This window comes from Caenorhabditis remanei, chromosome X (assembly GCF_010183535.1).
Source record: "Caenorhabditis remanei strain PX506 chromosome X, whole genome shotgun sequence".
Taxonomy (NCBI): Eukaryota; Metazoa; Nematoda; class Chromadorea; order Rhabditida; family Rhabditidae; genus Caenorhabditis; species Caenorhabditis remanei.
Window position 1 is genome coordinate 16,576,379 of NC_071333.1, and position 27,517 is coordinate 16,603,895.

At 37.3% G+C, this 27,517-nt stretch overlaps 7 protein-coding genes across 7 annotated transcripts; 5 read left to right on the forward strand and 2 right to left on the reverse strand.

The window, feature by feature from the left end:
- Positions 1-658: 658 nt before the first annotated feature.
- On the forward strand, positions 659-1,860 carry GCK72_025335 (uncharacterized protein; the record flags this gene model as incomplete). Its single annotated transcript, XM_003100201.2, has 6 exons — positions 659-777; positions 820-965; positions 1,012-1,220; positions 1,270-1,500; positions 1,548-1,626; positions 1,673-1,860. 6 exons carry the CDS (start codon positions 659-661, stop codon positions 1,858-1,860), a joined length of 972 nt encoding a protein of 323 aa, XP_003100249.2.
- Positions 1,861-6,293: 4,433 nt separating this feature from the next.
- Positions 6,294-6,949, forward strand: GCK72_025336 (uncharacterized protein; the record flags this gene model as incomplete). Its single annotated transcript, XM_003100152.2, has 3 exons — positions 6,294-6,417; positions 6,575-6,723; positions 6,797-6,949. 3 exons carry the CDS (start codon positions 6,294-6,296, stop codon positions 6,947-6,949), a joined length of 426 nt encoding a protein of 141 aa, XP_003100200.2.
- Positions 6,950-12,747: 5,798 nt separating this feature from the next.
- GCK72_025337 (uncharacterized protein) lies at positions 12,748-13,952 on the reverse strand (the record flags this gene model as incomplete). The annotated part of the gene is made up of 6 exons (XM_053736298.1): positions 12,748-12,910; positions 12,961-13,070; positions 13,118-13,315; positions 13,363-13,476; positions 13,522-13,644; positions 13,692-13,952. The coding sequence occupies 6 exons, from the start codon at positions 13,950-13,952 to the stop codon at positions 12,748-12,750; spliced, it is 969 nt and encodes a 322-aa protein (XP_053579864.1).
- A 2,383-nt stretch (positions 13,953-16,335) lies between these two features.
- GCK72_025338 (uncharacterized protein) lies at positions 16,336-17,144 on the forward strand (the record flags this gene model as incomplete). The annotated part of the gene is made up of 5 exons (XM_003100154.2): positions 16,336-16,426; positions 16,478-16,616; positions 16,659-16,755; positions 16,802-16,981; positions 17,031-17,144. 5 exons carry the CDS (start codon positions 16,336-16,338, stop codon positions 17,142-17,144), a joined length of 621 nt encoding a protein of 206 aa, XP_003100202.2.
- Positions 17,145-18,869: 1,725 nt separating this feature from the next.
- GCK72_025339 (uncharacterized protein) lies at positions 18,870-20,208 on the forward strand (the record flags this gene model as incomplete). The annotated part of the gene is made up of 5 exons (XM_003100151.2): positions 18,870-18,940; positions 18,989-19,270; positions 19,320-19,611; positions 19,660-19,940; positions 19,989-20,208. 5 exons carry the CDS (start codon positions 18,870-18,872, stop codon positions 20,206-20,208), a joined length of 1,146 nt encoding a protein of 381 aa, XP_003100199.2.
- On the reverse strand, positions 19,765-20,217 carry GCK72_025340 (uncharacterized protein; the record flags this gene model as incomplete). Its single annotated transcript, XM_053736299.1, has 1 exon — positions 19,765-20,217. The coding sequence occupies one exon, from the start codon at positions 20,215-20,217 to the stop codon at positions 19,765-19,767; it is 453 nt and encodes a 150-aa protein (XP_053579865.1).
- An 801-nt stretch (positions 20,218-21,018) lies between these two features.
- On the forward strand, positions 21,019-22,970 carry GCK72_025341 (uncharacterized protein; the record flags this gene model as incomplete). The annotated part of the gene is made up of 4 exons (XM_003100187.2): positions 21,019-21,182; positions 21,649-22,189; positions 22,238-22,503; positions 22,556-22,970. 4 exons carry the CDS (start codon positions 21,019-21,021, stop codon positions 22,968-22,970), a joined length of 1,386 nt encoding a protein of 461 aa, XP_003100235.2.
- Between the last annotated feature and the right edge of the window lie 4,547 nt (positions 22,971-27,517).

Here is a 27,517-nt window from a genome sequence, read left to right on the forward strand (position 1 = left end):
TGTTCGCTGATTTTTTCCTAATTCCCAACCGTTTCGAATTTCAGCTTATACTAAAAATTAGTACTTGCTTATTCCAAGGAAGTCACAGTTTTCCCAATCAACCTTTGTGACCGAGTTCAAAAACACCCAAATTGTTTTATATATATAAGTAATTTCTCCAGCTGCAACAGGTCAAATACGCAGTGACTGATTAAATCAAATAACTTCATTTTCTTATTTCCGCGACGCAGAACGCAAATACTATTAGTCACAGCCTTGTTGGGTTGGAAGAAATAAATTCATTCGTTCTGAAAATAGTTCAAATAGTTTTGGCATATTTTATTCAACATTTTGCCGTGTTCAAAACTAGTTTCAAAACAATAAACCCAAAAGCTTTTGTTTTTCTGGACTCGATTTCAGACACTACCAAGAATTTTGGTTTTCTGACTCACACTTCATAAAATTACCTGTTATTACGTGTCTACTCATTTCTAGTTCAAGGAATCGTGCCTTGACGTAATAACGTTTTTAACAATAATTATTGCAAAAGTTTGCTGATTTTACATAATATTCATATCTGGTTGTGTTTCATGAATTGCTCTCTACCAGCGCCTTATTTCTATGTGTATGTTATAAAACCGAGTTTTATACTCTTGATGTTTTTGAATTCAGGCAAGTTATGCACAACGTTCATTTCATCAGTACTCCAATTTATATTTTCACATTGGCAGCGCTTTTTCGAGAAACTTCACTGGTTTTTCAAACCTACAAATATTATATTATAATTCATATCATTACGTTAGTTCCTTTCAACTTGACGTAACACAAAAAAAATTCCAGGAATTTGACATCAGAAGCCTACGTAACTTTTATGTGGCTGCCAATGACATATCTACCGTATGATGTGTACAGAACAACCGGATGGCTGTCTCAATGGGGTGTTAGTGGTATTGTTCAGTTCTACATTGTGGCACAATTCATAATTAGTGAGCAAATTGACTTTGGTAACAGAACTAACCTATTCGTTTCCAGCTATCGGGGTTTCTATACTTGAGATGTTTTATTATCGGTTCAAAGTTGTGGTTATCCATCATTACGACAACTATCTCTTAAAATTGCCTTCATATGGTATGAATGTATACCGATTCTTTGCTACAGTACATGTGGTTACAATTACATGGAGTACATTTGATGGTCAGACGATGATTTATCAACAGAACAAGAAAGACGCTTTATTCAAAGTGAGTTGTATCACTGGATTCGAGTGTTTGACTAGTTGAAACTTTTTAGAAAGTTCCCGACTTGGTCAAAGAAATCGGATGTCATAGTGTTTTTATATTAGCTCTGGAAGACCCTATTCTGTGTGGTAATGTTGTTATTTATGGAATTTTAGTGACACTTGGGTCTATTGTGGGATTAAGTACAGTAGTATTTATTAACCAATTTCTGAACAAAGCACGAAATTTATCGAAAGAAACAAAAAAGTTGCAGCGGATGCTTATCTTCAGTCTTCTAGCACAGGTAGGTCAACTTTTTTATTTAGGAACTCATTGAAAGGTTTTCTTCAGGGAGCGATTCATGTTGGAATGATAATTTTTCCAGTTTTTGTGCAAATCTATCAAATGATGTTCATCATGTATGATAACAGTGGGTTTTATAAAGGTGCCTTATGAAATTCAATCATTATTTTCAGATTTTTCAACTCTTCTTCTGTTTTGCGTTGCTTATCACGGATTTTTCTCAACTTGCGCAATGGTTGTATTTACGAAGCAGTTACGTCAGAGAGTTATACGCTACGTCAGATGCTGCGCAAATCCAGAAACCGTTCAAATCAAGTCAAGTCACGGAATTACTACACTTGCGGAGACTTCAATTAGATAATTAAAATTTATATTTACTAATTTTACCTCTTAGATTTCGGAAAATATGAGAATTCAAAATAGGCAGTTGAGTTTGAAATGACACATTGAACGGTTATTTTATGTGCAAACCACCAATTCTGGATTCTAGGTTTTCACCATCTCTATATGTATAAACTATGATTCCTCTGATCTGAAATAAGCCTAATTTGTCTTTCGATGCAGAATCGTCATTTCATCAGCTCACCAATATGTTTTTTCGCTCTGATAACTCTTATTTGAGAAAACTCAAATGTCTTTCGAGTGAACAAGTATTACATCGTGTTACATATAATTACTTTAGTAACTCTCATTGCTATTCTGAGGTATCATTCAGCAAATCTCGAAATTAATGGGTATTATTTACGGCACAATGATTATATTTTTATATGAACGATAATAATGAATATTGGTGCTCGATTTCTATTTCAGACTAGGCAACACTTATTTTTTTTCTGTGTGGATTACCATGGTTTCTACCTAACTTTTTCAATAAGTGCTGTATCAGAAAAAAACGGTTGTGCATATCTATTTTTTTAACCAACCCAGAGGAATTCCACCATTCGTGAAATCTTCAGTGAGAGCATACGAATTTATCTAAAAAGTGATAGATTTGACTGGTTTCAGTGTAATAAGTCATGTTGTAGAGATATGTTTCTTAGTAATGCAAAAAGTGAACTATTGTTGCAACGACATTCATACTCAATTGACATTCACTCACTCATGTCAGACAAGAAGGAACCAAGTCGGCTTTTTTACTCACAAAAGATACTTAGAACGTTTTCTTTTGCCATTCTCGTTTTAAATGTCAGTTTGCCTCGTTAAACATCCATTTTTTCCGGTTTTCTTTCAAAACATCTATGTCTTTTATATTTACCCAGACTAGCTTTGTCACCAGGAAGAAAAGAGATTTGAACAAATATTATGAAGAAAACAGTACGAAAATTTCGAAATGTTGTTATGGTTATTCGACTTGTTATTGAATATGTCTAGACTGGGAGTATTCTGTTTCGAAACTTCTGGTGTATATAAACATTTGTTTAACATGAGCAAACTATCATTATCCTGAAATCTGGACTATGATACTCTAAGATTTTCGAATCTTTCCTGATTACATAGAATTTCGAACCTCACACATTTCCAAAATAATATTGAATTCCACCTGATTGCTCGCACCTTATTCATGTCCAGGCAGCTCATCCAAATTCTCTATTCACTCGACTCTCCTCTCTTCATTTCCCTTTCAATAATGCCCTAATGACACGCACACTTGACGCCCAGCCACCCACCGTCTGCTTCATCTGGGTGGTAAGGGTGGTGCTACATAATTGGCTTCACACTGCGTTGCGCATTCCATTTCCATCCTTTTCCAACAGTGATTAGCGGCGCGGTAACTCAATCTTCCTACACCCCAAACATTTTGGTCGGCACACGCTTTTTACTCTTTTCTTCATTTTGTCTTCTGGTTGTCAGTAGAAACGTTTTATTCAATTTCAGAAAGCATAAGTGAAAGGGTTGGACTAGTAAATGCAAATTTGAATCGGCCAATTAGAGATAACACGATTTCGAGCATTCAGGCGAAATCTGGATCAGGAGAGTATGAAACATTCATAACCCGAAAACTCTGAGTCAGTCAAAACACGCTATCACCTGTCACAGCTATCATATTTCTGTTAACCGTCAAAAATTGTCGTGTTTTGTTTACACTTTCATTCCCGATTCTTCACTTAAACTTGCACTAACGAGTACCAGAACTCGAGAAGTTTCAATTTTCCACTCCCCAGCAGACCACTCCCCCGCACCAACTAATCCCTGTCAAAGAAAACAACATAAGGATGAGAGAAGAAAGCCAATTCGTTTTAGTGTCTAAAGGGCCACCCAGTTAGACTTTAGACCAACTTCAAGGGACATATTAGCCGCCCCTAAATCTTGAGTCATTTGTCAAAACTACGCTCGATTCGTCCCTCGGAGGCGTTGCCACCGATCACTCAGTTTTCTAGGGGACTTGGTTATGCTAATTTTGAATTCTTTCTCAGTTGCTCAGAAAAATTTTGAATATTTAAGAAAACTAGATTCTGGCTAGTTTAGTTTCTGCAAAGTTGTCAAAACTCAGACCGGCCCGGCTCGGATTCAAAAGTGGGTCCTATTTTCAACAAATTTTCTGAAAATTTTCAAAAATTCAGAGTGAATCTGTTCAAATTCATCTGTCGGTTGAATTTTAAGTTTTTAAATAAAAATTATACTTTTCTGCAATAAAATTCCAAAAAATTTCAAAAAAAGTTTCAAAACGAGCCGAGCGGGCCTTGTCGAGAATTTTTTTGATTTTGGCCCGGCCCAGCCGGCCCTTAACAAGTCTTGTTTTTTGTCCTGGTATATAACTCCACGTTCAATAATAAGGTAACTTATTTTTCTTTTCGTATTCCCAGTTTAATACTTCGTCTCATTTTTGCCTAAACATCGAATTAATCCCGTCCTCCTCCTTCCCTCCAGTATTCGTTCTCTCTCTTATTTCCTCGTCATCTTTCTTCTCCTTTTATGTTTACAATAGTCTGAACACAATAGCTCCATAGCTCTTTCTGGTGTTAGGAGGAGAAAGAGAGTGTGGCTCATGTTCAAAAATGTGTTGTGTGCTCTTTTCAATACTTTTCAACAGCCGATACTCTCACAACTTCTATTCTGTTCGTTTGCGCAAATCCGCTATACTTTGAAAACTTTGAGAACGAGAAAATGTGAAGTTCCCTTGCACTATCTTCCATTCCCTCCACAAAGTAGCTCCCGTTTGTGGACTTTTATGGTCAGACATTACATTTCTTTCTTATTTCCCTTATTTCCCAATTCCCCTTTCCGGTGTACATAGTTCTTGACATTTTACGTTTTTTTGAAAAAGTTTTGCAGGACCAGTATAAAAAATGATGTGTACTTTTCCGGTAGCCACTTTTTTTGTGTAGAGGTGATTGTCTTTAAGGAATCCGGTTCGGTAGCAAAAATAAGAATAGAGAGTCTGCATCCTTTTCCTAAACGAATTAGTATTCAATTCGCTAACGAGCACACATCCTTTTCCAGTGGCGCCAAACCAACCCCCCCCCCTCTTGAGATTTTTAATTAGCGTAGGGAAAGTGAGTGTCGGGTGGAAAAGAAGACAGAACAAGTCGTCCAATCTTTTCTATAGTCATGTTTTCTGTTCTTTTTGTTTCGTATTTTACATGTTTTTTGAAACCAAGGAGAACAAAATTTTGCAAGGCCCGAAAGCCCGGGTATTTGGCGCCAAAGTTCAAATTTCAAATTTTTTTTGAATTTTCGGTTTTTGTCGCAAAAAAGACGAGTTTTTGATCATTCAGACTTGAAAGAAACTCTGAAAAATCATTAAAATATTTAAATTTTAATTTTCGAAGTATGAAATTTGATATTAATTAATATATAATAAGAACGTTTTTGGCAAACTTTTTGTGTGAAAAGTAATATCAAATCTAGCATAATGAAAATAATAGGTTTTTGTCGAGAGTTTGTTCTATTCATTCATTCATACATAAGGCGAACTGGAACTGGGTATCATGTTTCATTTCAAAAAATATATTTATTCACACTTTTTTCTTTTTTCGTTTTTTCACTCATCAATAATGCACTCACTCGTTATTTCGCCACATTTCCAGTGATTTCGTGCATTTGCAATGCGTGGAAACCTTCTAAAACAACATGGGGCGTGTCTAAGATTCGTGTAAGATGAGAAGAGTTTTCGAATTGGATTTTGCTTTCTTCTTCACTTTTTCCTCAATTTCCATTTCTCCATTTTCCTCCTTTTGCTCATACTCTTCTAGAGTCGTTTGAACTCGCTTCCTTTTTTCCTTTTTTCCACTTTTCCATCGCGCACCCAACACATTTGATTACGTTATCCACGTTTTTCGGACAAAACCTTTTTTCGCACTCTTTTTTCAAATTTACTTTTTTTTGCTCTCTTTCTCTCTTTTTTCTGGCACTTTGCACTATTTATTCTGATTTCAAAATTCGAAAGGCGCCTGGTAGTGATTGATGAGTATTTTTAAAATGTATATGCAGATACTCATCTGGAGACGACGGATGGGTGTTACTCTACCCTCCATATATCCTATCCAATGTCACTAGATGGTTGGTGGGAAAATGCCCTATTTCTTGTTTCAAAATACTCTTTTTTATCTCATGTTGCATTAGTGCTTCTTCTCAAAGTTCAACCTCCATTAATCATTCTCTTTCTGTCTTTTATCTTCCGAAAAGATACTCTACAACCGCAAAAACATGTGTTCTCTCTTTCTCTCTTCTTCTTGATTTTGATTTCACTAGATTTGTTACATTATATTACATCGTGCTCATTCATTCAATTCATTCTCAGAGTGAGAAAAAAGTGCAAAGGCAATCAAAACAAGTTTTTATTTGCAGAGAGGGATGGCGCCGGCGCTCGGGGCCACAAAATTCGGCCTTCTTCTTTTTATTGCTGTGATTTTCACGACGGCTACCAACGCTCTTCCGGATAAACGACAAAGTTTGGATAGGGATGAGTATGAAGATGGTGAGGATTGGGGATAGGGGATTATATGGGATTTGAAAAAATGAAAATAGATTAGATGGATTCTTTGAAGACATTTTCCGAGGAAATTTATTATTTGAAAAATCCGTTATGAAATATGGTAAAAACCATTTTTTTCATTCAAAAATAATATTTCCAGTCCCCGACCAACCATTCCCTGGAAAAATTGAAATAATGCCAATAGTTCAACGTGACACCAAACACAGAGGAGTATCAGAAGCCGTTCAAGAAATCATCCGAGAGCTGCCAAACGATGAACAATACGAAAGGATCGGAAAAATGCTGAACGTAAGATATCGAATTACTCATGCTGAGCACTTGCTCTCCTCTTATCATCAAGTAGCAAAGATATCAGTTACAGAACTCGTATGACGCATTGAATAAAGATGTTGCCGAGGGAAAAACTGCAATCCGCCAAAAAATGGTAATGGCTGGGGAACGAACGAATGCTGCAATCAAGCACGCTGCTGTGATCATTGCTATGATGGGTATTCCGATAATTGCTCTCATTTAATTTTTAATTTTTATTTTTGTAATTAAAATCATTAATTTATAACTTGAGAATTTTCGATACCCATGATGTTGTCCAACCATTCCACTTTCAATTTTGTTATAATAATTACTTTCATTCACAAAAAAAACATATTGCCTTTTTTTATGTTACTTTTTGAATCTCTCTCTTTTTAAATTTCGATGATGGGTATACATTTTAGCAAGTTCTGTGTTTAGCAATACAAATAAAATGAACTATTATATAATTGTATTTGATTTTTATGCTCACTAGTTCGAAAAATGTCTAGCGAGTGGTTTGAGTTGGGAAACACTGACAAAGATAACGAAAGAATGGGAGAACGTGGGAAACCTTATAGTATACAAGGCGGTGTTTTTGATGTTTTGTCGGGTGGTTGAATATTTTGGTTTTCGATTTTGGAGGGATGATGCAATTTTTTTTAAAAGTATGGCTTTCAAAAAAAAAGCCCAAAAAAAGTTTTTTTCCCATTAAACTGCACTTTCAAAATCGTATGTTCTTTGTAGTTCTAAACCGATTCCAAATCAATAATAATTGGATATCCGTGGATTACCACGCGCGAAAATTCATCGGTCCAGAACAGAAACAAGGTCGTTGTCGCACATCAACGCGTCTTCCACTCTCTTTCTCGTTCCTTCCCGTCGTTTTCGAGTAAAAAGGGTCGGACCCCGATACGATCGCTCTTTTTGTCTGACAGGTCACATTATACCACCACTGACACCTACTCCCTCTGCCTTCATTGATCGTCTACTCCAAATTTTTGTGTTTTATGAATCATAATCACGCTGGTTTCGGGTTTTAAAACTGTCGGGAATTTCCATATTCGTTGTGGCCGTAGTGTCTCTCGTTTTGCGACTGGTTTTACGTTCTAGCGGTTGTAGTGATGCTAAATTTGACACAGATTGAAAGAATAAACACTTTTTGCAGTTCGAGCCTCCACTTTTTCATTGCCACCAATCTAAATGTTCCCTCAAACTAATTGCCCAACATTAAAATAGAATCGTGGAGTTTTTTCTTTTTCTCCACTGGCCAATTGCAAAAAACTGCAAAAGGCGACACTATTGTTTCCAACATCAAATCATTATCATAAATTTACATATTCGTTTTTGGTTTTGTGATCTATGTGATCGGATAGATGTTCTTTCTCGCCCTCTACCCATCTTATCACTTTCCATTGTTAGCTCCCCTCTTCCTGCTATCATTGTAGAAACACGGGCGCCTCCGTGACCCCTGTGTGCCCTTTTAGAGAGCGCCCTTCGCCATGTGCGCCCGATTCCGCGTCAACAGTCCCTTCGTCTGACACCTCTCATTTTCTTCACTTTCCAACGGTTGCCAACTTTCATGACACGTCGATCACATTAGTGGTGGTGCTAGGTGTGAGGTTATTTGCATTAGTTGTGGGGCGCCACGCCAACCGTCCCTTTTTTGTCTTTCCTACTACGTGTTATCGATTTACTGGTGCGATTAATCGGCATCGGCCGCTACTCATGTTTTGAAACCATTCCAAGTTTTTATTTGGCATGGTTCCTGAGTTGGCACTATGCCAAGTTGAGTTGGCACCATGCCAAGTTTATACTTTTCATTTAAAAACGAATAACCAGTTTTGCACAACCTTGATCTATGATGTTCGATTTTCGACTTCATTACAGCTGCATATCAAAAAGAACACCGCAGACATCTTTCTTAAGATAAGTGCAACTGAAAGTGCAAAGCTAAAAAAAAGAACAGAGAGATGATAGTTTCGTTACCCCTTTTCCACTTTTGTCATTCCATTTCCCTACGAATCGAAAATTCCGAATCGGAAATTCACAAATTCCAAAATTCGGTAACATGATTGACTTACCAAAATCGGATGCCCTTCCTCCTCCATTCCTCCCGCTTTTTTTTGCCACATCTTCCATCTCTCTCTTTCTCTCTCTCTTTTCCTCTTTCTTCTCCCTCCACGTACTGTTTTAACTCACCTACCAGTCTTCCCTCATCGACCGACCACCAGCGGCCCGCCGTCGGGAAAAATGAAGAGAAATAGAAAGACGGTGTCCATTCCATTCCACCTCACAAAATGCGGCCCGCCGTGTCGCGTATTTTGTACGTATTACAATATTGTCAGACGTCTCCAGTCACTCAATATGGCGTACTTTCTCTACTACACGCTTCCGAAAGACATGTGTCAACATTAGAGTGGAAAGTGTGAATACCTTGTAAGGCACAATCCAGGAAACCTAGTGAAAACGAGGTACTAGACAAACATGCCCTCCTTGACATAAGTTCCGGAATCGAGTGTGACAGTTTTCTGTTCCAAATTTTAAGTTTGAAAAAAAAACTACAAACTATACCAGAAACCATCCTTCTGTACCTAATTGATTAATAGACCTCTTTTCCAAAAAGTCAGAATAGATCATGTATCCTTGAGTAATGCCGATGCGCTCCGATCAGTCGCTCCCGACTATCGCCTAATTGATTCCAATCAAGTTTGACCTTCCTCTCTTCTTCTTTTTCCCATCAAGCACGTCATTAGCGTGACCTTCTAACTCATCTGTTTCTTCTGAGGTAATGTGAAATGTTTTAGCAATTTCTGTTGCTATTTTAGAAGTGTTGCACTAAATTATATGATGTTTTTAGTGTTCTAGATGGTTTCCTTCCTCTCTGTTTTGTTGTTGTTTTGTTTTCTTTATAGTTTTCTTTATAACCATGAATCATCAGAAACATTTCATTTTTTATTTCCTTTCTTTCTCTGCGAAGCCAAGATTATATACCGACAAAGAATATAGAAGCTTTTTGGGGAAAGGGGCACTGTAACGATAAACGGCGTTTAATGATCGCTGGACGATTTCATTCCGTTTTCCCATCCACCCTTTGCATCATTCGGCCGGTGGTTTTGATGCAAAACGCGCCCTTGTCTTTCCTCTCTAATACTTTTTTCTCTTCTCTCTTTCCTGTCCCTGATCTCTCACAGCAACTGTCTGGTGTTATTTTCGACACCTTCCAATCCTATTAATCCTTCTTTTTCCTATTTTTGGAATATTCTTTGAAAAATTAGAAAACGCTTATTTCAGGGTCTAGCAGCTCTCAAAATGATTGGGGTTCTTCTGCCGTATGTGCGAAAATTCCAGTGAGTTTTTTTTTTTTAATTTTCGAAGCCGACAACTTGGATATCTTAACTATCCCCACTTTCAGACGCTCCGCCGAATCCAATGACATCGTCGATCGATTCTCCTACCAATACACGTCTACTATTTTGGGATTCTCCGCTATCATGATGGCCGCTTCACAATACGTGGGCCGACCAATTCAGTGTTGGGTGCCAGCTCAGTTCACACGAACATGGGAGAAATACGCCGAAACTTACTGCTTCATCAAGGGAACTTACTTTTTGCCAGGTGCATTTGCCAGTGAAGAGGAAATGTCTGTTACGTCGCCAGATGGAGGTGTCACTGCTTCTGCGGTGAGTATTTTGGATTGACCGACTTGGAAAGCGTGGTTTGAAATAGCGCTCAAGATGGGGCGTCCGGTTTTTTCACTGATCATTTTGGAAAACAGTAGATTTTTGTATATTTAGATTAGTCAAACTTTCACACAACCTGAAAACATAGCTAAGGACGCGATTTCCAAAGTTTCTAGAGTTCGAAAAGTGAAATATTGATAAAATAATACAAAAAATTGAATAAAATCTAATAGTGAACATTTTCAGCAAGTTGGCTACTACCAGTGGATCCCCATCATCCTTTTCGTCCAAGCTTTCCTCTTCTATCTCCCTTCCATCATCTGGAGAACATTCAACGAGAGTTGTGGTAAAACTTTCCTTCTAAACATCCTGACCCCTAACTGAACCTAACTTGCAGAACTGAAAATCAAGGAGTTGGCTGCAGTGTCAGAGGCTTCTCGCAAGATTAAGTCAAACATGAGCGACGATCAAGTGAAAGGAAGAAAATTCGGAAGATACTTCTTCAAGAAGCTCACTTTCCGTAACGAATCGCCAGTTTTTAAGGAGACCGGAAAGATTGTGGCCTCTGGCAAGTTTTTGCCTTCACTCTTCCTTCTTGTGAAGATCCTCTATCTCGCCAATATTGTTCTTCAATTCTGGATTCTTACGTATTTCCTCGATACTAAGAGCTGGCTGTGGGGATGGCAAACCTTCCAGGTAAACTTGATAATTTTTGTATGGGCCCTGCACTTAAAATCAATTTTTCCAGGATCTCGTTGCCGGACGTGAATGGGAGACCACTGGAATCTTCCCTCGTGTCACCATGTGCGACTTCTCTATCATGGACCTCACAACTATCCACGACCATAGTATCCAATGCGTTATTGTTATCAACATGCTCGCCGAAAAGGTCTACGTCTTTTTCTGGTTCTGGCTCTTGTTTGTCGGAATCCTCACCGGATGCTCCTTGTTGTACTGGACAGTCATGTACATGTTGCAAAGTGTTGGACGTAACTTTATCTACAGGTAAATTTTAATGATTTTGTCCGGCTTAACTCGACTATTCCAGCTATCTCCAAAACACGCCAAGCTTCGAAGCCGAGCAAGAAAAAGGAAGTCAGGTGCCAGCTCATTTCGTTGATAACTGTCTCACTGCTGATGGTGTTTTTATCTCACGCCTTGTACAACAGAATTCTGGAGACCTTTTCACGTCTATCATGCTTGAAGAGATGTTCAACCTCTATAGAGCCCGGGAAGCTGAGAAAGCTCATAAGAAGAATGATGATAACGCTCTTCCACCTGCGACGGCCCCACTTGAGATTAAAGACGAAGAAGATGATGACATCCCACTTCCACCACCAACTAAAGCAGTTGCTCAGTTGGTTAGCGATGATGAAGACGACGATGATGATGATGATGTCGATAGCCCGGATACCACCGCCACCCTTCCTCGTTAGAATATTACTATGATAAATGTGCATTTCTGTTTCAAGAAATGTTTACCAGTTCAAAGAATTCATAATTTCCCCTCTCTCATCTCTCTCCCCTCAATCTTTCCTTTTTCACTCTCTGTTATAATAGGCTACCAATAATAATTCATCTTCCCTTGTTTACCGATTACTAGACTATTCTGTGCCTTGAATGATTCCCAGGAAGTGTTCCAGCAGTTTTTTTTGGAGTATTCAGACGATTCACTTGCTAATAAATGGGATTACGAAAAAGAGTTTGGTATTGAAACAAAGATAAGGATGAGTATCTTCGAAGTTTAAAGCTTTTGGAAGCCGGATATTTCAGCATTGAGGTAAAAAAGCAGTCAGCAACATTTGCTGAACGACCTTTGTTTTCCGCTACAAATGACGAAATTCCTTACGTCATTTTGTCACAGATTTGAGTTCAAAACTAATGTAGGCATGATTCCTCAATTATGACGCCAGATGCTGGAGTAAGTTTTTGATTCAAAATTCTTAAAACATCCAGATTTTGAGTTTAGGAAAAAAAAATCTTCAAGTAAAATACCGATCGATAAAATTGAAATAGAAAAGAGGAAGCACAATATATACTACGAAGCAATGCTAAGGACATTTGCTGGAGATTCTCAAAAGATCAACAAAAAAACAAATCTAAATATGATATCTTTGTTTTTATTTCAGTAGGAATGAAAAAGGTGAATAGATCGTATAATAAGAAAAGAAATTAAACACTTATTTTTTGAAGGGGATTACAATGAATAAGCAATGAGAAAAATAAGAGAAAAGAGTTCAAAACGTGTTTGAATATCATATGATTATTTTTCTTGGGAATATGTAAAAGAAATTTGGATTAATGAAAAGTTACGTTCATAATTGTGAGAAATAGGGAACATTTAGATTTTAATCATAACTGATAGTGTAATAATGTTGTTCTCCTTGTCGTACACCATTCTGTTTCCTTTTTCATCAAAACGAAATTGGAATGTTACGCTGAACACCTCGGCACCGTCATCGGACACCAAACTCACCATGTTCCTATTGACTTTAATGTTCAACCTGGAAGATTTGGAAGGATTATATCCTATAGAAAATTTTATGAAACTTACGAGAATAATCCATTAAAATCCATGCCTTCGTATTCAACTGGAAATGATATCTTCAAGTTTCTCTCAAAACGAGTAATAGTTACTTTTCCAAACTCTTTGATGCCCAACGCCTGGAAAAATAACTTTTAATAAGTTTTCAAAGAAAAAACTACTATACCTGCATTTCTGGACGATTTTTCTGAACTTTCGTCTTGTTATTTTTCACGATCTTTTGAATTTCTTTTTCTTTTAGTGGTGGATCGAACTTCTTGCGGATCAAAATTGGTTTGGCTTTTCTGTTCATGGTTGCGATTGTTCTCTCGGAGCCAATGTATGTACAGTATAGGGCTTCTTCAGCGTTTAGTAAAATATCATACTGAAGAAAAATAGCTGCAATATTTGTCTCAAAGGCTTTCCACTTACTTTAGCACTGATTGCATTGCAGTAATGAATGCAGAATATTCTTCGGTACAAGCTATGATCATTATCGTTGGAGAGATAAGTTTGGTAGAACATACTATTGACAATCACATCTATCTGAATATTAGTATTTATTAGCTTTCTAACTGTTTTAATCACTACCTTAATACTGACTTCATAACCCCATGCAGCGTTGTTTCGCTTTTTTTCCAGTTCCAGTTCAACGTGCAATGGAACATTGTACCGCCACACGTTTTTTTGTGGAATACCCTCAATGTATTCTTTCTGAAAATGTATATTATAACATCAGTACATCAGTGTCAACATCTTACCACAGTGAATTCATATTTCGGTGCTGGAAGCTCAGCACAATGGCCGACGTAAACCAAAACGCTAGCCCTAGGTGGCAGTGTAACTTTTCCTTCTTGTCTTGAGTCCCACTCTGTCCATCTATTTATGTAGCCAAATATTGGTTTCACTAGCAAATTACATGCACCACCTGGTTGTGGTGCAGGCAACATTGGTTCATCTCTATTCACCTCTTCTCCTTCCATTTCCTGCTCAATGTTAGCAACACCTTCCGCGTTAGCCATTTGCCTAAAAACAAGTTTGTGGAAATAAGGATCACCGTTTTGAGCGAAAAATAAAACTACTTCTGAGACAAATAACAAAAAAAACGATGAAAAAGGAAGAAAAAAGAAGAGAAAACGGACAACAAAATATTTAATCGATGTTGGAATCGATGCGGTGTTCGGTGGAGCTCACTTGCAGCAGTTTTTTTTTCTGCTTGCGAATTTCGCGTGTATTGAAGGTGAAGCGGAAAGCTAGAACATGGCAAGCTTTGAATGCTGAAGGAGAGATAGAAAAACATTGAACATTTTGGGAATTTGGTGGGAAAAGGTTTGAGAAAGGATTGACACAAGACCAAGAAAGAAGAAAGAAACAAAAAATTTTGAAAGAGAGGAAAAGAAAAAGAAAAATGATGACGGAATCGTTAGATGTTTTTTGAAACGAATTCTTGATAAAGTCACTGTACAACTTGAAAAAATGTTACACTGTTCGGGAATAAACCCAATCTTGCAAAATGATGAATCTTGATGTGAAATTGCAGAAGAAATAACGATAATAGTCTTTAGTTGTGGTGAACCAAAAAATGGGAATATCCTTTTCACAGCTCTTGACTCAAGTTAGAAGTAGAATGGATAAAATCTGAGCCATCAGCAGGTTTGATCATTCCTCTTTTACCGCGTAACCACTTTTATCCAATAAACACATAAAAGCAGTAAATACTTTTAAAAAAAAATACAAGTCTGTCTTAGCTCAATCGGTGGCTATCCATCTTCTTTTGAAACTAAAACCTATTTCTGTTTTTGTTTGACTTATTGACCATAGTTTGAAATACAATTAAGAATTTTTAGATTGTTAAGCCAACATTTCAGGAGGCGGCGGCTTCAAAGCGCAAATCCAGTCACAGAAAATTGTTTTGCCCCCTTGACTCTCTGTTTTGCAAATCTACACACCCTTTAACAGGTTTAGTCTATAGACACATGGCTACTAAATATGGCTACATCCTGGCAGAAGGTAGTATACCGTCTTTGGTACCGTTCATCTTTTAATTGTCTCCTTTGAGACCAATTTCGTCCTTTGAGACCAATTTCGTCAATGGTCACATTTTCGATAAAATATTGAAAAAATTTCGAAAAAAAATTAGGAAAAAAAGAATCATTTTTTGAAGCCGGGCCTTGAAAATTTTCTACCGGCCCGGGCCTTCGGGTCTTGCCAAGCCTTGCCGGGCCGGCCCAGGCCTTGACAACTATGAATTTCGTCATGCTCCTCTGAGAGACCAATATAGAATATGGATTAGTACAGGTTAGAGAAGGGATGCGGTTCTTTTCAAGAGTAGCCTGGTATTGGCACATTAGCTTGGAGGATGGCGATTGAGGTGTTCATGATTAACTCTTGTACCAGAATCGATCGTCCCTCATTGGAAGCCGCAGTCCTTGGAATGTTCATTAGTCGGTTTCTATGGTGACAGGTCATTATAACACTCCAATGCATATGTCCGCTTTTGAAAGTTGAGCAGGGCACGTGGGATTATAGATTAACATGCGAGAATTTAGGTTGGCTACTTTGCATAAGCAAATTAGGAGCTTCAGAACACTAATTTTAGGGGAACCATACTTGTGAAAATTTGGCCCGACCTCGCAAGAAGGAAATCGAAGGAACGTATCTTACACAGCTCTATGTACTTTTGACGTTGAATTGGAGTTTGAAAACATAGTCAAAAACTTGACTTTCAAAGTGGTTCTGTAAAAATTCAAAAAGAAAAATTCAAAAAAATTCAATATGTTCAATTTTTACTGAAACCTGGCTTGGCCGCTCGCAAATATGAGGGAAACAGTTCGTTGATTGAACTGGACGGACGTAAGCATTCAGATTTCAGGATCACAGGACTACACAACTCTCTGCCGTTTCACCAAGCTTCCAATTACATGTCTGATCACACATGTGTTGCCTAAAAAGACTGCTGTCCCGTTGAAACATATGTCTAGACCTCCAAAGGACGAAAACTCAAGTTTATCGATGCGACGTTAGTTTCACTTTTCGTTATTTTTCTGTTTCTGTTTCATTACTTTCACTATTTTCTTGTTTTGTCGAGTTCTTTCCGGTTCTATCACGGAAAAGTTTTCTTTTTCTGCTTTTCTCAGGATGATAAAATTTCCTATTTTTCTCAAGGTGATAAAACGATCTGATGTTTGTCTACAGGGCTATCAAAAAAATACCAGCGAAGTCAATGCATTTGCATTTTATATGCGTCTTCTAGGTCCCTCCATCGTTTTTTTTTTGTTTCTCCCTTCATTCACCCCTTCCTTTTTCCCGCCAAGAACATACTGTGTTCGAACAAAAAGAGTAAATTTATTTTCTTCAGTTTGAGAAGCTTCAAGTGAAACCGTATTCCCCTTTTCTGCAAGCAAAATGGAAGAGATGCAAAATGAACATCCGCAGAATCCGCTAACAGAAGATGAGAAAAAAGCTTTACACACTCTAGTGAAAATGTGTGAATCGAGTGAGTTCAAAGTTGTGCTCCAATTTTTTCAATTAATTTCTCTGATTTCAGTGAAGAAAACTGTTAAAAGTTATCAAAACACAGCCCACCTGATTATTGAGAGAGTATTAGAATTTGCAACCTATGACCCACCCGAAGAGCACATTGCTGATCTTACGCTTATTGAAGAATTACTAGAGCCAAAGCTTCAGTAAGAAACCATTCAAAAATTCTTCAACTTCTAGTATTTCAGAATACTCGAAAAAGCAGCGAAGTGTCTGAAAGGGTTACAAACTCTTTTACAACCGGAAAGACTGCACGAAAATATGTATTTTGCCGATTCAGCTCAGGTAAGTCTGAAAAGAAATGGTAATAATTATTTTGACAACTTTGTAGGACGATGTCACTTGTTATCTGGCTGAAACATCAAGTCTTCACATTCCATCTTTTCCCAGTTACTCCTGCATAACTACTCATTTCCAATTCAAAGAAATGTACGGGAAATTTAAAAAGTCTTTGAATTCTGGAGTGACCACAAATGTGCTCCACGAGAACGCTTCTGGGTTAATAATTGAGGTGAGAATTCTCATTCAGATTGGATAACACTAGAACAAAAATTTTGCAGTTCAAACTTATGGTGACACAACCATCGGAATTTGGAATGGATGCTTGCCTGTTGAAGTTTTTGGTTGTTGAAAAATACGGTGTTGTTGAATGGATCAACTTCATCGAACCCTAAGAAGACTGGGACTTTGAAAATAATTACAACGTGAAAAAGGTAATTAAAACCTCAAATTTTTACACCAACTATATATTTTTTAAGGTTGTTCCATTCAAAACCTCAAGATATGAAGTGTACAAACGGATGACTGCAAACGCCATCACGCATTTGGACCGATTCACCCCTATCTGGACACAAGACCGGTTCAATGAGCTTTTTTCGTTCCTGTTCAAGTACGGTGACGTCTTCAAGCAGAAATGTAGGATTTGCGCGTGAGTTAATAGGTTTTTTGACATAGTAGGGAAGGTCATGGAGTCAGTTTTGATATATGAGCCGTGACCTATGCCGTTCGAAAGCTGAGAAAACGAGGATTTGGAATATATATTTAGCTTTCGTACTCACGGTCTGGTATTCGAGAAAAAATGAGATCAATGAATCGATCTCTAAAAAGTCAGGAAAATCTTGAAGTGCCAAAAATCTTGATAGCGTGATATGGGGCTAGCAGAGATGGTCAAGCCACAACCATTTGTTGGTTTGTTTTTCTAGTTCTCAGCTTTCGCATGAGGTTTGTTATATCTAAAGACTGACTTCAAGATTTTCCCTTGTAAACGACTTTTTTCAACTTTAAAACAATTCCAAACTTGTTTTTCAGACGCATCCTGTCCGGATTAATGGTTCCCACTACTTTTGATAGATATGAAGAAACTCCGCGCCATGAGTCATGTCCCAAAGCGTTTTGATTCAAACAGAAGAGAAAAATAATTTGGTTCCCACATCCAACTCTTATTCATTATACTATGAGAAATTTCTGGGTTATGCATTTGTTGTCATTATTGGTTCATTTTGTTTTCGATTGGAGAAGTCAGATTTGCGGAAAATTAGGTGGTTCGTTAATTTGACATCTGCAGCTTTTGTGACTTGTTATTCCTCTCATTCGACCCGTTTCTAATGTCTTCTCAACATTCATTTGTTACTTTCTATCTACACCTACACCTCCCTTCCTAATTATAATATTCCCTTATACAATCTTAGAAAATCTATGAAATTTTTTCATTTTCACATTATTTATGTTTTTTTTTATCTTTTATCTCTCGAAACAATGAAATATTAATAATACTATGAGAAATTACTGGGTCATTATCAATTATGGTCATTATCGGTTCCTTTTTTCGAGAAGAGGAGTCGGATTTGCGGACAATTAAAGGGTTCGTTCAATCCTCCTACCTGCTCTGCAGCTTTTCTTCCCCTCTCATTTGACTCTTTCTAATCTTTTCTCATTATTTCTTTGTTATTTCCTACCTACACCCACACTTCCCTTCCTAATTATAATATTCCCAAATGCAATCTCAGAAAAACTATACAATGTTTTCATTTTCACATTATTAATGTTATTTTATCTTTTATCTCTCAAAATAATAAAATGTATCTCAGTGAAAGAAAGTGAAAAACAAAAGCAAAGCCACTCCAATAGGAAGTGTATATAGCTCCGGAAATTAAAAAATTTCGAGATACAAAGATACAATATACCACTTTTTCTCGAATTATCGAACAAATCGGTTGACACTCTTGTTTACTGCAGTGCGCTGTCACCCAAAAGCGGGGAGGAGGATTATAACGGATAGAAGACAGAGTAATATGCAAGAGTGGGCATTCTTTATTCTGCTTGAGCCCTTCTCATTCTTTTTTTTTGTTTGTTCTCTTCAACTCTCTAATTCATTTTTCCAAATATATATGTTTTTCAGAATGCCTGGGATTTTAGGTGTTCCTTTAATCCCACTTCTTCTCATTTGCCGGAAATGGGATACGCAGACGATGTAAGGACAAGTTCAGTGATGATTTCTGACGAATGATTTTTTTCCCAGATCCGAGTTTGCCACCGCTTCAAGATCTTCAAAGATGAAGGTCCTGGAATCAATTCTCCCATTTTTTGTGGCTTCCCATAACTGGAAAGTGGAGGCAAACCGTGTCACTCTGAAGTTGACATTGGAGTACGATGGTGACATGAACGATCAAGTTCCAGACGAAGAAGATTGGAATGGAGAAGACGGAAATTGTGTTTTCATTTTTGATGACAATGAATATGACAAGATTAAGAGAAAGTTTGAAGGAAGTTGTGATAGTAGAATTCGATCATATGGAAGCTTGTGAGTAGATTTTAAAACTCGTTTTTGGAACTTTTCCTGTGTATTCCAGTTTGCAAGACGGTGGAAGTTACTACCATGTTTTCGATTGGGATGTTATCTTTATCCAAGCTGTATTTCTAATGAATACATTCGAGGGCACTCATGAACTTCATATCCTGACTAACCATGTCTCTGAGCTTGTTCAAATTTTCCAACAAAGAGAGGAACCCGGTCATTGTGAAATTCTCGAGATAGGATATGAAGGTATGAATGAGAATGAGTTTGATTTGGTTCTCCAGCAATTTGAAACTGTTAAAATGCTGATTTTGGATGAGTATACCGGAAAGATTAACTCTCATCAGGTAAGAATTTGAAGAATGCTTATTTAATGAACACAATACCGATTTCAGACTTTCAACTATAATCAAATTTTCTTCAACAACTGCTCTAATATCCATATGGCTGATCTCCAATATCTCCAAACCCCAAACATTGATTTGTTTAATCCGACAAGCCTACAAACCATTGACATTGTCGCCTTTATCCATGGGTGGCTGATTTCTACTGATATGGGATTTGAGAGATTCCGTGTGGAGTATGTCGGAATGCCAAACCAATTGAATCTCCAACAAATCCTCTCTTGCATTTACTACCTCCCTTACAATCCGTACAGCCGCATGGTTCAGCAAGTGTAAGCCAAATAGTTTTATCAAAATCCTAGTATTATGAAATTTTTCAGCCACCTCGACGTCCGACGTGTTCACCACTACGCCTTCCTCTTCAATTGCACTGATAGCGTCGACATCTACAGAGCTGATGGAACAGTGGCTTCTCTCATTTCTCACAAAGACTCTGTCTACTTTGTCGTTTGGCATCAGACCGAACAAGGACGCAATCAAGTTCAGCACCCACACGTCGAAGGTCTCTCTTCCCAATTCCAAAGCATGCTCCATATTTGAGTAGTGCATTTGTAGTCAATCGACCTTTCCCATGATCTCTAATCTATCTCTTACATATTAACCTCAACACAACCATTACCTCCTTTACTCCCAAATCTGAACACCTACCTCATGTATGTATGTGTTCTTGTTAATAAAAAATCATTTTGAAAGATCACTTGTTTTTTGTATCTGCTTTCGTCAATGCGTATCTCAACAACAAAATTTTGTAGCTTATATCATTTTTGTGAGAAAAAATCAAAAATAGCTCTTTTCAAGTCACTATCACATGACATGGGAGTGTTTACTCATAGAACCGAAACCAAAAAATTGGATCGGATCAGTGATTTCTGCAAAAATATCAAACTAGATTCTCTCATGCGTATTTGGTTTCTGTAGGATGGTGGGAAAAGGAAATGGAATTCGAGAAAGATCCAGAATTCAATTTAATCCATCCACTTCTGGATTAAATTGAATATGACAAGAATCCACAATGCAACATATGAATTAAATTAGAACAACATTTCACAGGGAGTCAAGAAAAAACCTTTTTCCTGTCACTCACTCATTCATAATTTACGCGGAAGCCCACCCAAGGCATTAAACATATTGGCTGCGCATCTTGCGGGAGGGAGAAACGTATGCAATCAGAAAGAGGTCACCCATTGCTCTAAATCTCCGCATCTTACATACTCACTAACGACCAACGAACGGCTACACTAATATACGGTTGACCTCTTCACCTCCTCCGCCTGCGGACCCTTCTCCTCTTTTTCTCTTGGACCAACGTAAATCTCAATACCAGTGAACAAATGCATCAGTAAAGTCAAAATGTTGGGTAAACTATCTCGTATATTGCCTAGCATTCAACGAGCTTGTAAAAATCTACCGTTTCGAAGTAAGAACAGTAAAAAAGGGAAAAAGTCGTTCCCGCTTCTGTCACTCCCATCGTTGATATTGGAGAAGGTTTTCAATCAAACGGAGGCAATCGATTTGTGAGTTATCTAGAAGTTTTCCCCTAAAAATTCATATATTTTATAGTTTTGTTAAATTGTTGAAAAATATGCCAAAATGGAGATCTCGGCAAGTTCTATGTTCGTAACCCACTACGGACCGGATCGTTAATATGCCGCGGGCGAGAAAAATGTCAAAAAAAGCAAAAATGACCGAAAAAGTTTTTCTAGTCCGGCTCACATCAGATGGCTCGTTGAGATCTACATTTTGGTATATTTTTCAAGTTTGCAAGTATGGTATGTAATGCTAACAGCAGATCGTTTTACAGTTGTGGCAACGCCTGGTTTGTAACGTTTTCAATTTAGCGATTTTAAGTTCCAAAAATTAAATTCTTGCAAACATTTGATTTAAAAATGAGATTCGGTTTATTTAAAAACATTACTGGGTGTATAGCCTTTGATGCTGACGTTAAAATATCACCACCAAAATCATATCCCTCTATTGCAGATTGAATCTTACTGCTTGCTCAAAAAACGCGGGAAGAGCTGTCAAAATCACCTCGAAAAGGAACTCTGCAAAAACCTGCCTTCTTCATCTTCGGTATCCCAGACCAAGCATCACTATCTCATTTTACGGATTTCGCAAAAACCTGGTATGGATGTTTGACAAAGAAGAAAAGCTGACAAAAAAGCATGTTCAAGAAGAGAAGACTCTATCTGGATACCTATTCAACACTTATCGTGAGAAAAAGAAGACTCGTCATGTCATGTGTAGAAATGAGAATGTTCGAGAGGGATTCATCAAGATTTTGGATCATTTTCTGCAAGTTTTCACCGTCCCCATACAAATAGTGGTTGAACCAAACCTTGGAGACTTGATGACCCTTTTCAATCATCCTCTATTATTGAGATGTTCGGAATTAGAACTAACTCGTGGATACAAACAGTATCATTTTGGAAGGGAGGAGCTGAATGCAATCTGCAAGAAAATTCATGTCAAAGACAGATTCAGAGTGGATGTGGACACCGGTTCAACTAATTTACGACAGGTGAGATCTATTTTAATACTATTTTTGAAGCAATTACTCTTATTTTAGATATTCTTTGTTGAAAACTTCTCGATATGCAATGCGAATTGGATGTGTTCTCACGACTTGCTCAATTTGGATTGCCGCACTGCCAAATTCAAACGACATGCCTTCAAAATTGACGAAATTGAGGATTATGCATTAAAGTGGCTATCAAAACCACACAAACCGAAGTTGGAAAGGATGGAATTCGCTTGGGATCCTCTGGAAGAAGTTTGGTTTGATAAATTGAAAACAATGGAGTGGGACAAAACACGTCGATCAAAGTGTTGCATGTGAGTGAAATCGAAGATAAATAATTCCATTCATTATGATTCGTTTTTATAGGAAAAGTGAACTGCTGACGTCTGGAACATATGATTGCTCAGCGGCATTTGACTTCATACGGAAAGATGGCTTGCTAGCGAGTATCGGTGTTGTTGACGATGTTGGTGGGAGTATTCTACTGTTCCATGTCTGGCATGACCGTTTTCCAACCAAAACTCAGCAAGATCTTCTACAAAAAAAATTGGCTGGTTTGTACACTGAACTACCGGAAGTCAACGAACTCTACGGGGTCGGAAGTGTTGCTGAACGGGAATTGCAGAACCCAAAGTTATCAATTGAACGGTTCCAAGAACTGCTTAATGAGACGTACACTCATAGAATCGCACTCTTTAACAGCTCTCCTGAGTTGGAGTATTGGTACGGTTTCCATAATCAAATTTTGAATGTGATGAAAGATATAAGATTTTTGGTTTAATAAACTTTTTTTCGATTTTCAAATTTTCGACACTCGTTCGGCTGTCAGCTATAAAAGTAGCGCTCAAAACAAAACCGTACGTTTATGGAGTGAAGAGAAAAGTAAGCAAACTTGAATTTTCAGATGAATTGAGTTGGGAAGCCCTCTGGGAAGATTTACAGAAAGGTATACAAAAAAACGAATGGTTTGTGACCAAGAAAAGATGCATTTTGGAATAAAAGTTATGAACATGAGTGAATGGCTTCTAATAGAGGGTGCGCCTCTATTTCTCAACCTGTTCGTTCGATTATTTTTTCAACTTTTAAGTGAATAATTTTTAACCAAACTAACACTTTCTCGGACAAAATTACACGAAAATCCCCAAATTTGCAGTACTTTGAACGAAAAAGTTGGGTTTTACATGTGTTTTTTCACGAAATTTGAAAAAGAATGACTGAAAACCAGAAAAAATATTCCAAACGTATTAAGGGGGAGCCTCTATTAGAGGGTGCGCCACTATTATTCAAACCGTTTTTTAAGGTGCGCCTCTATTAGAGAGGTGCCTCAAATAAAGGGGTGCTTCTATTACAATTTTTACGGTAAATTGACATGTTTTAATCACAGTTTTTGATGAAAACATCCAAATTTAAATGTAAATGTTTGTCACTGCGCTCTATTTAAAATTTTTACCAACTCATATTTCCTTGCATAGCGATTTTGGCAATTTGGCTCTGTTTCCCAACATATTTCTTTGAAAGAGAAAAAAACTGGTGATCGCATTCCATACACTCGGAAGGAACTGTTCCCTTTTCATCGGCCATACCATCCGCTCTTCTTCATTAGTTATCAGGCGAATAACTTTTGATGACTGTAAGAAATTGAGCAGGTATTCGTAAAAAGATTCTGATAAGAAATTGAAGGTGTTGGTGGAGATGAAGAAGAGCAGATTGAGAAAATTTAACGGGATTTGAGGTCGCTTCTTACCAGCAAAAAGTTGAGAATAGACACTTTTGCAATGGAAAGCTTTGAGAAACCTGATTTTCATGATAAATCTTATATTGGAATAATAGCACTACAAAACACTTTGAACCATGTGCCCAGCAAACTAAAGGTCAGCAATTTGAAGTACTGTGCTGAACAAGTGGATGAAGCTTTCATAGAAACATTGAAACAATTAGACCCAGCTCATCTCAAATCCATTCAACACCGAATCGCACAATCTGTTCATTTTTGGACCCCCCTTGCGGAATTGTATAATCTGGAACAAAGGAAACGTTTGCAATCATTAAATTTTTGTCATCCGCAATTGATGTTCTCGGACATAGTCAGATTCTGCACTCATGTAGAGAATGCTCATTTGGAGATTCAAAGTTTTCACGATTTGATCGACTTCTCGCCTTTACACAATTTCGTAATGGAGCTTGAAGATGTGAGCTATCTCCTGTTCCGATTGATCAGCTTTTCTTTTCAGACACTCTTTCAAAATCCCAATCTGAAACAGTTCAAAATACGTGCAAACAAAAAGTAGTTGGATTCCGAATTTGAAGACATTAACGCAAGTCACCAATAATACAACACCAACAATGCTCCGTATCCGTGCTTGGTTAGCATTCCATACCAGGATTCTGATAAGAAGCTGCAACTGCGAGTGAATAATAACGTGATATGGTTCAAGGAACCGTGTTATGTTGAGGAAGAATACAAATTTGAACAATGAACAAAATTGAGAAATTATTAAACTTGCTACCCTAGAATATTATTCACTACAGTTCCTCCTTATCTCTCAGATATCTCCGTTACTATGCAAACGCGTTCTATTTAATTAGTTTGGCCGTTTTATTAGTCGATGTAATCCTATTCTCTGTTCATTCCCAAAAAGAGCCCCCAATCGTTGCTCATCGGAAACTGATGGAAATGATTGGAGAAGAAGTGATATATTTAAATCAAATCACCGAGTTCTTTAAGAAAATTGATAACGGAGAATTCCTTTTAAAGAAGGAAGTCGAGGAGAAACCAGAGAAACATTTGATGACAGGTCAAAACAGTTTTCATAACATCCTTAAAATTTCAGACTCTGCCTCCGTAAGACGTGTACCTTTATTCCAAAAATCGTCAATGAAAAGTTGCTACACATAGATTGCCTCCAATGAAAATGCAATGGAAATTGTATCGAAATTTCATATCAGGGACGAGCGGCAATGCCGTTGCCGCGTTGCCGAATTGCCGAAATTGCCGACTTTTTATTCGGCAATTTTTTTCTAAATCTGCTAAATTTTCAAGATGAATTCGTCAAACGTGATATATAAAGTAATACTCGGTATTTTCGACTTCGAAATTTTGAATTTTAAGCGCCGCCTCCAAATCTAGAAATAGTTATAGTCTATTCTTGAAGTAGCACGTCATCTACCAACTTAAAATGGCTTTAGAAATGTCAAAACAACTTAAAAACCTCTCCAAAAAGAATCCCATTTCGCAGATAGTTTGCTAGCGCGCTCTCATTTCTTTCGATTGACTGAAAAGATAGGTTAATGAGTGAAATAACTGCTCTGTACACCCCTAGATGACATTTAGAACCCCCATCACTGCGTGGACACCTTTCTCTTTTTTTTCTTCACAGATATTTGGTCATATCGAGTTTGGGGGAGATGGAATAGGTCACATATCTGTCAGTGTTTTGATTCGAATAAAGGGAAAAGTAAGAAGTTGTTGTTTTAGACAGTTGTTGAGGAAGGGAGATTGGAGAAACATCTTTAGGCTACAGTAATCAGTCCAGTAGAACGCACGCTGAGATGAAATGGATGATCATCGATACCTAGCTCTATACATCTAGTAACAGCCCACACCTATCTTCTAGCTAGGATCGTTAGCGGTTTAGTCAGTCTGAGCGTAACTTTGTACTTCCCTTTCTTAAAACGGCCTAAAACAATATTAGTATGATTCGAAACCTATTACTTGGAAATATTTGTTCAATATGGCTCTTTCTTTAAGAGCAATGAAATCTTATCACTTATCCATTTCTCAGGTGCCACTTTCAAGTTCTATTCATCACACCAGGTTTATTAGATACTATTAGTCATTAGTAACCCACACAAAAATTTTTGAGCTTGGTCTCCGGGTTACGGTAGTACTGTAGGTGCTCAAAGAGCAAAAATTTTTTTTGTTTTTGAACATAGAACGCTGTAATCTTTGGCTTGAAATGAAAAACATCAGTGTATTTTTTTGCAAAATTTTAAAACATGAAAATGATTTTTGACCAATAACAAAATCAGTCCTTTTTTCAGAAAATTTGAAAAAAACTGTAATTTTAATGAAACAAGTAGGTAATACTTTTTTTTTTACCACACTATGTTTACATGACACAACAATGTTTTTGACGTATCACGTGGTCAAGCAGTTTTTTTTCCTAAATAGTTCAGATAAGAATGGTGGGGGAAGTTAATTTCATTAAAACAACCCTGTTTTTAGGAATTTCAATCATAATTTTATTGATTTCGAAATTTAAAAAAGACCTGTTTCTAGGAAATTCAATTATAATTTTGTTGATTTCTAACCCGGGAGGATTCAAACCCGCGTCTACTGAAGTAAACCTCAGCCCGGATAGGTATAGACTATTACAGCGCCATGCTCGATCAGTCTAACCGGAACCGACACAGATAAGAATGGTGGGGGAAGTTAATTTCATAAAAAGTACCCTGTTTTTAGGATTTTCAATCATAATTTTATTGATTTCTAGATTTTAAAAAGTCCTGTTTTTAGGAAATTCAATTATAATTTTGTTGATTTCTAACCCGGGAGGATTCAAACCCGCGTCTACTGAAGTAAACCTCAGCCCGGATAGGTATAGACTATTACAGCGCCATGCTCGATCAGTCTAACCGGAACCGACACAGATAAGAATGGTGGGGGAAGTTAATTTCATAAAAAGTACCCTGTTTTTAGGAATTTCAATCATAATTTTATTAACTTCGAGATTTAAAAAAGTCCTGTTTTTAGGAAATTCAATTATAATTTTGTTGATTTCTAACCCGGGAGGATTCAAACCCGCGTCTACTGAAGTAAACCTCAGCCCGGATAGGTATAGACTATTACAGCGCCATGCTCGATCAGTCTAACCGGAACCGACACAGATAAGAATGGTGGGGGAAGTTAATTTCATAAAAAATACCCTGTTTTTAGGAATTTCAATCATAATTTTATTGATTTCGAGATTTAAAAAAGTCCTGTTTTTTAGGAATTTCAATTATAGTTTCGTTGATTTCGAGATTTAAAAAAGTCCTGTTTTTAGGAAATTCAATTATAATTTTGTTGATTTCTAACCCGGGAGGATTCAAACCCGCGTCTACTGAAGTAAACCTCAGCCCGGATAGGTATAGACTATTACAGCGCCATGCTCGATCAGTCTAACCGGAACCGACACAGATAAGAATGGTGGGGGAAGTTAATTTCATAAAAAGTACCCTGTTTTTAGGAATTTCAATCATAATTTTATTGATTTCGAGATTTAAAAAAGTCATGTTTTTTAGGAATTTCAATTATAATTTCGTTGATTTCGAGATTTAAAAAAGTCC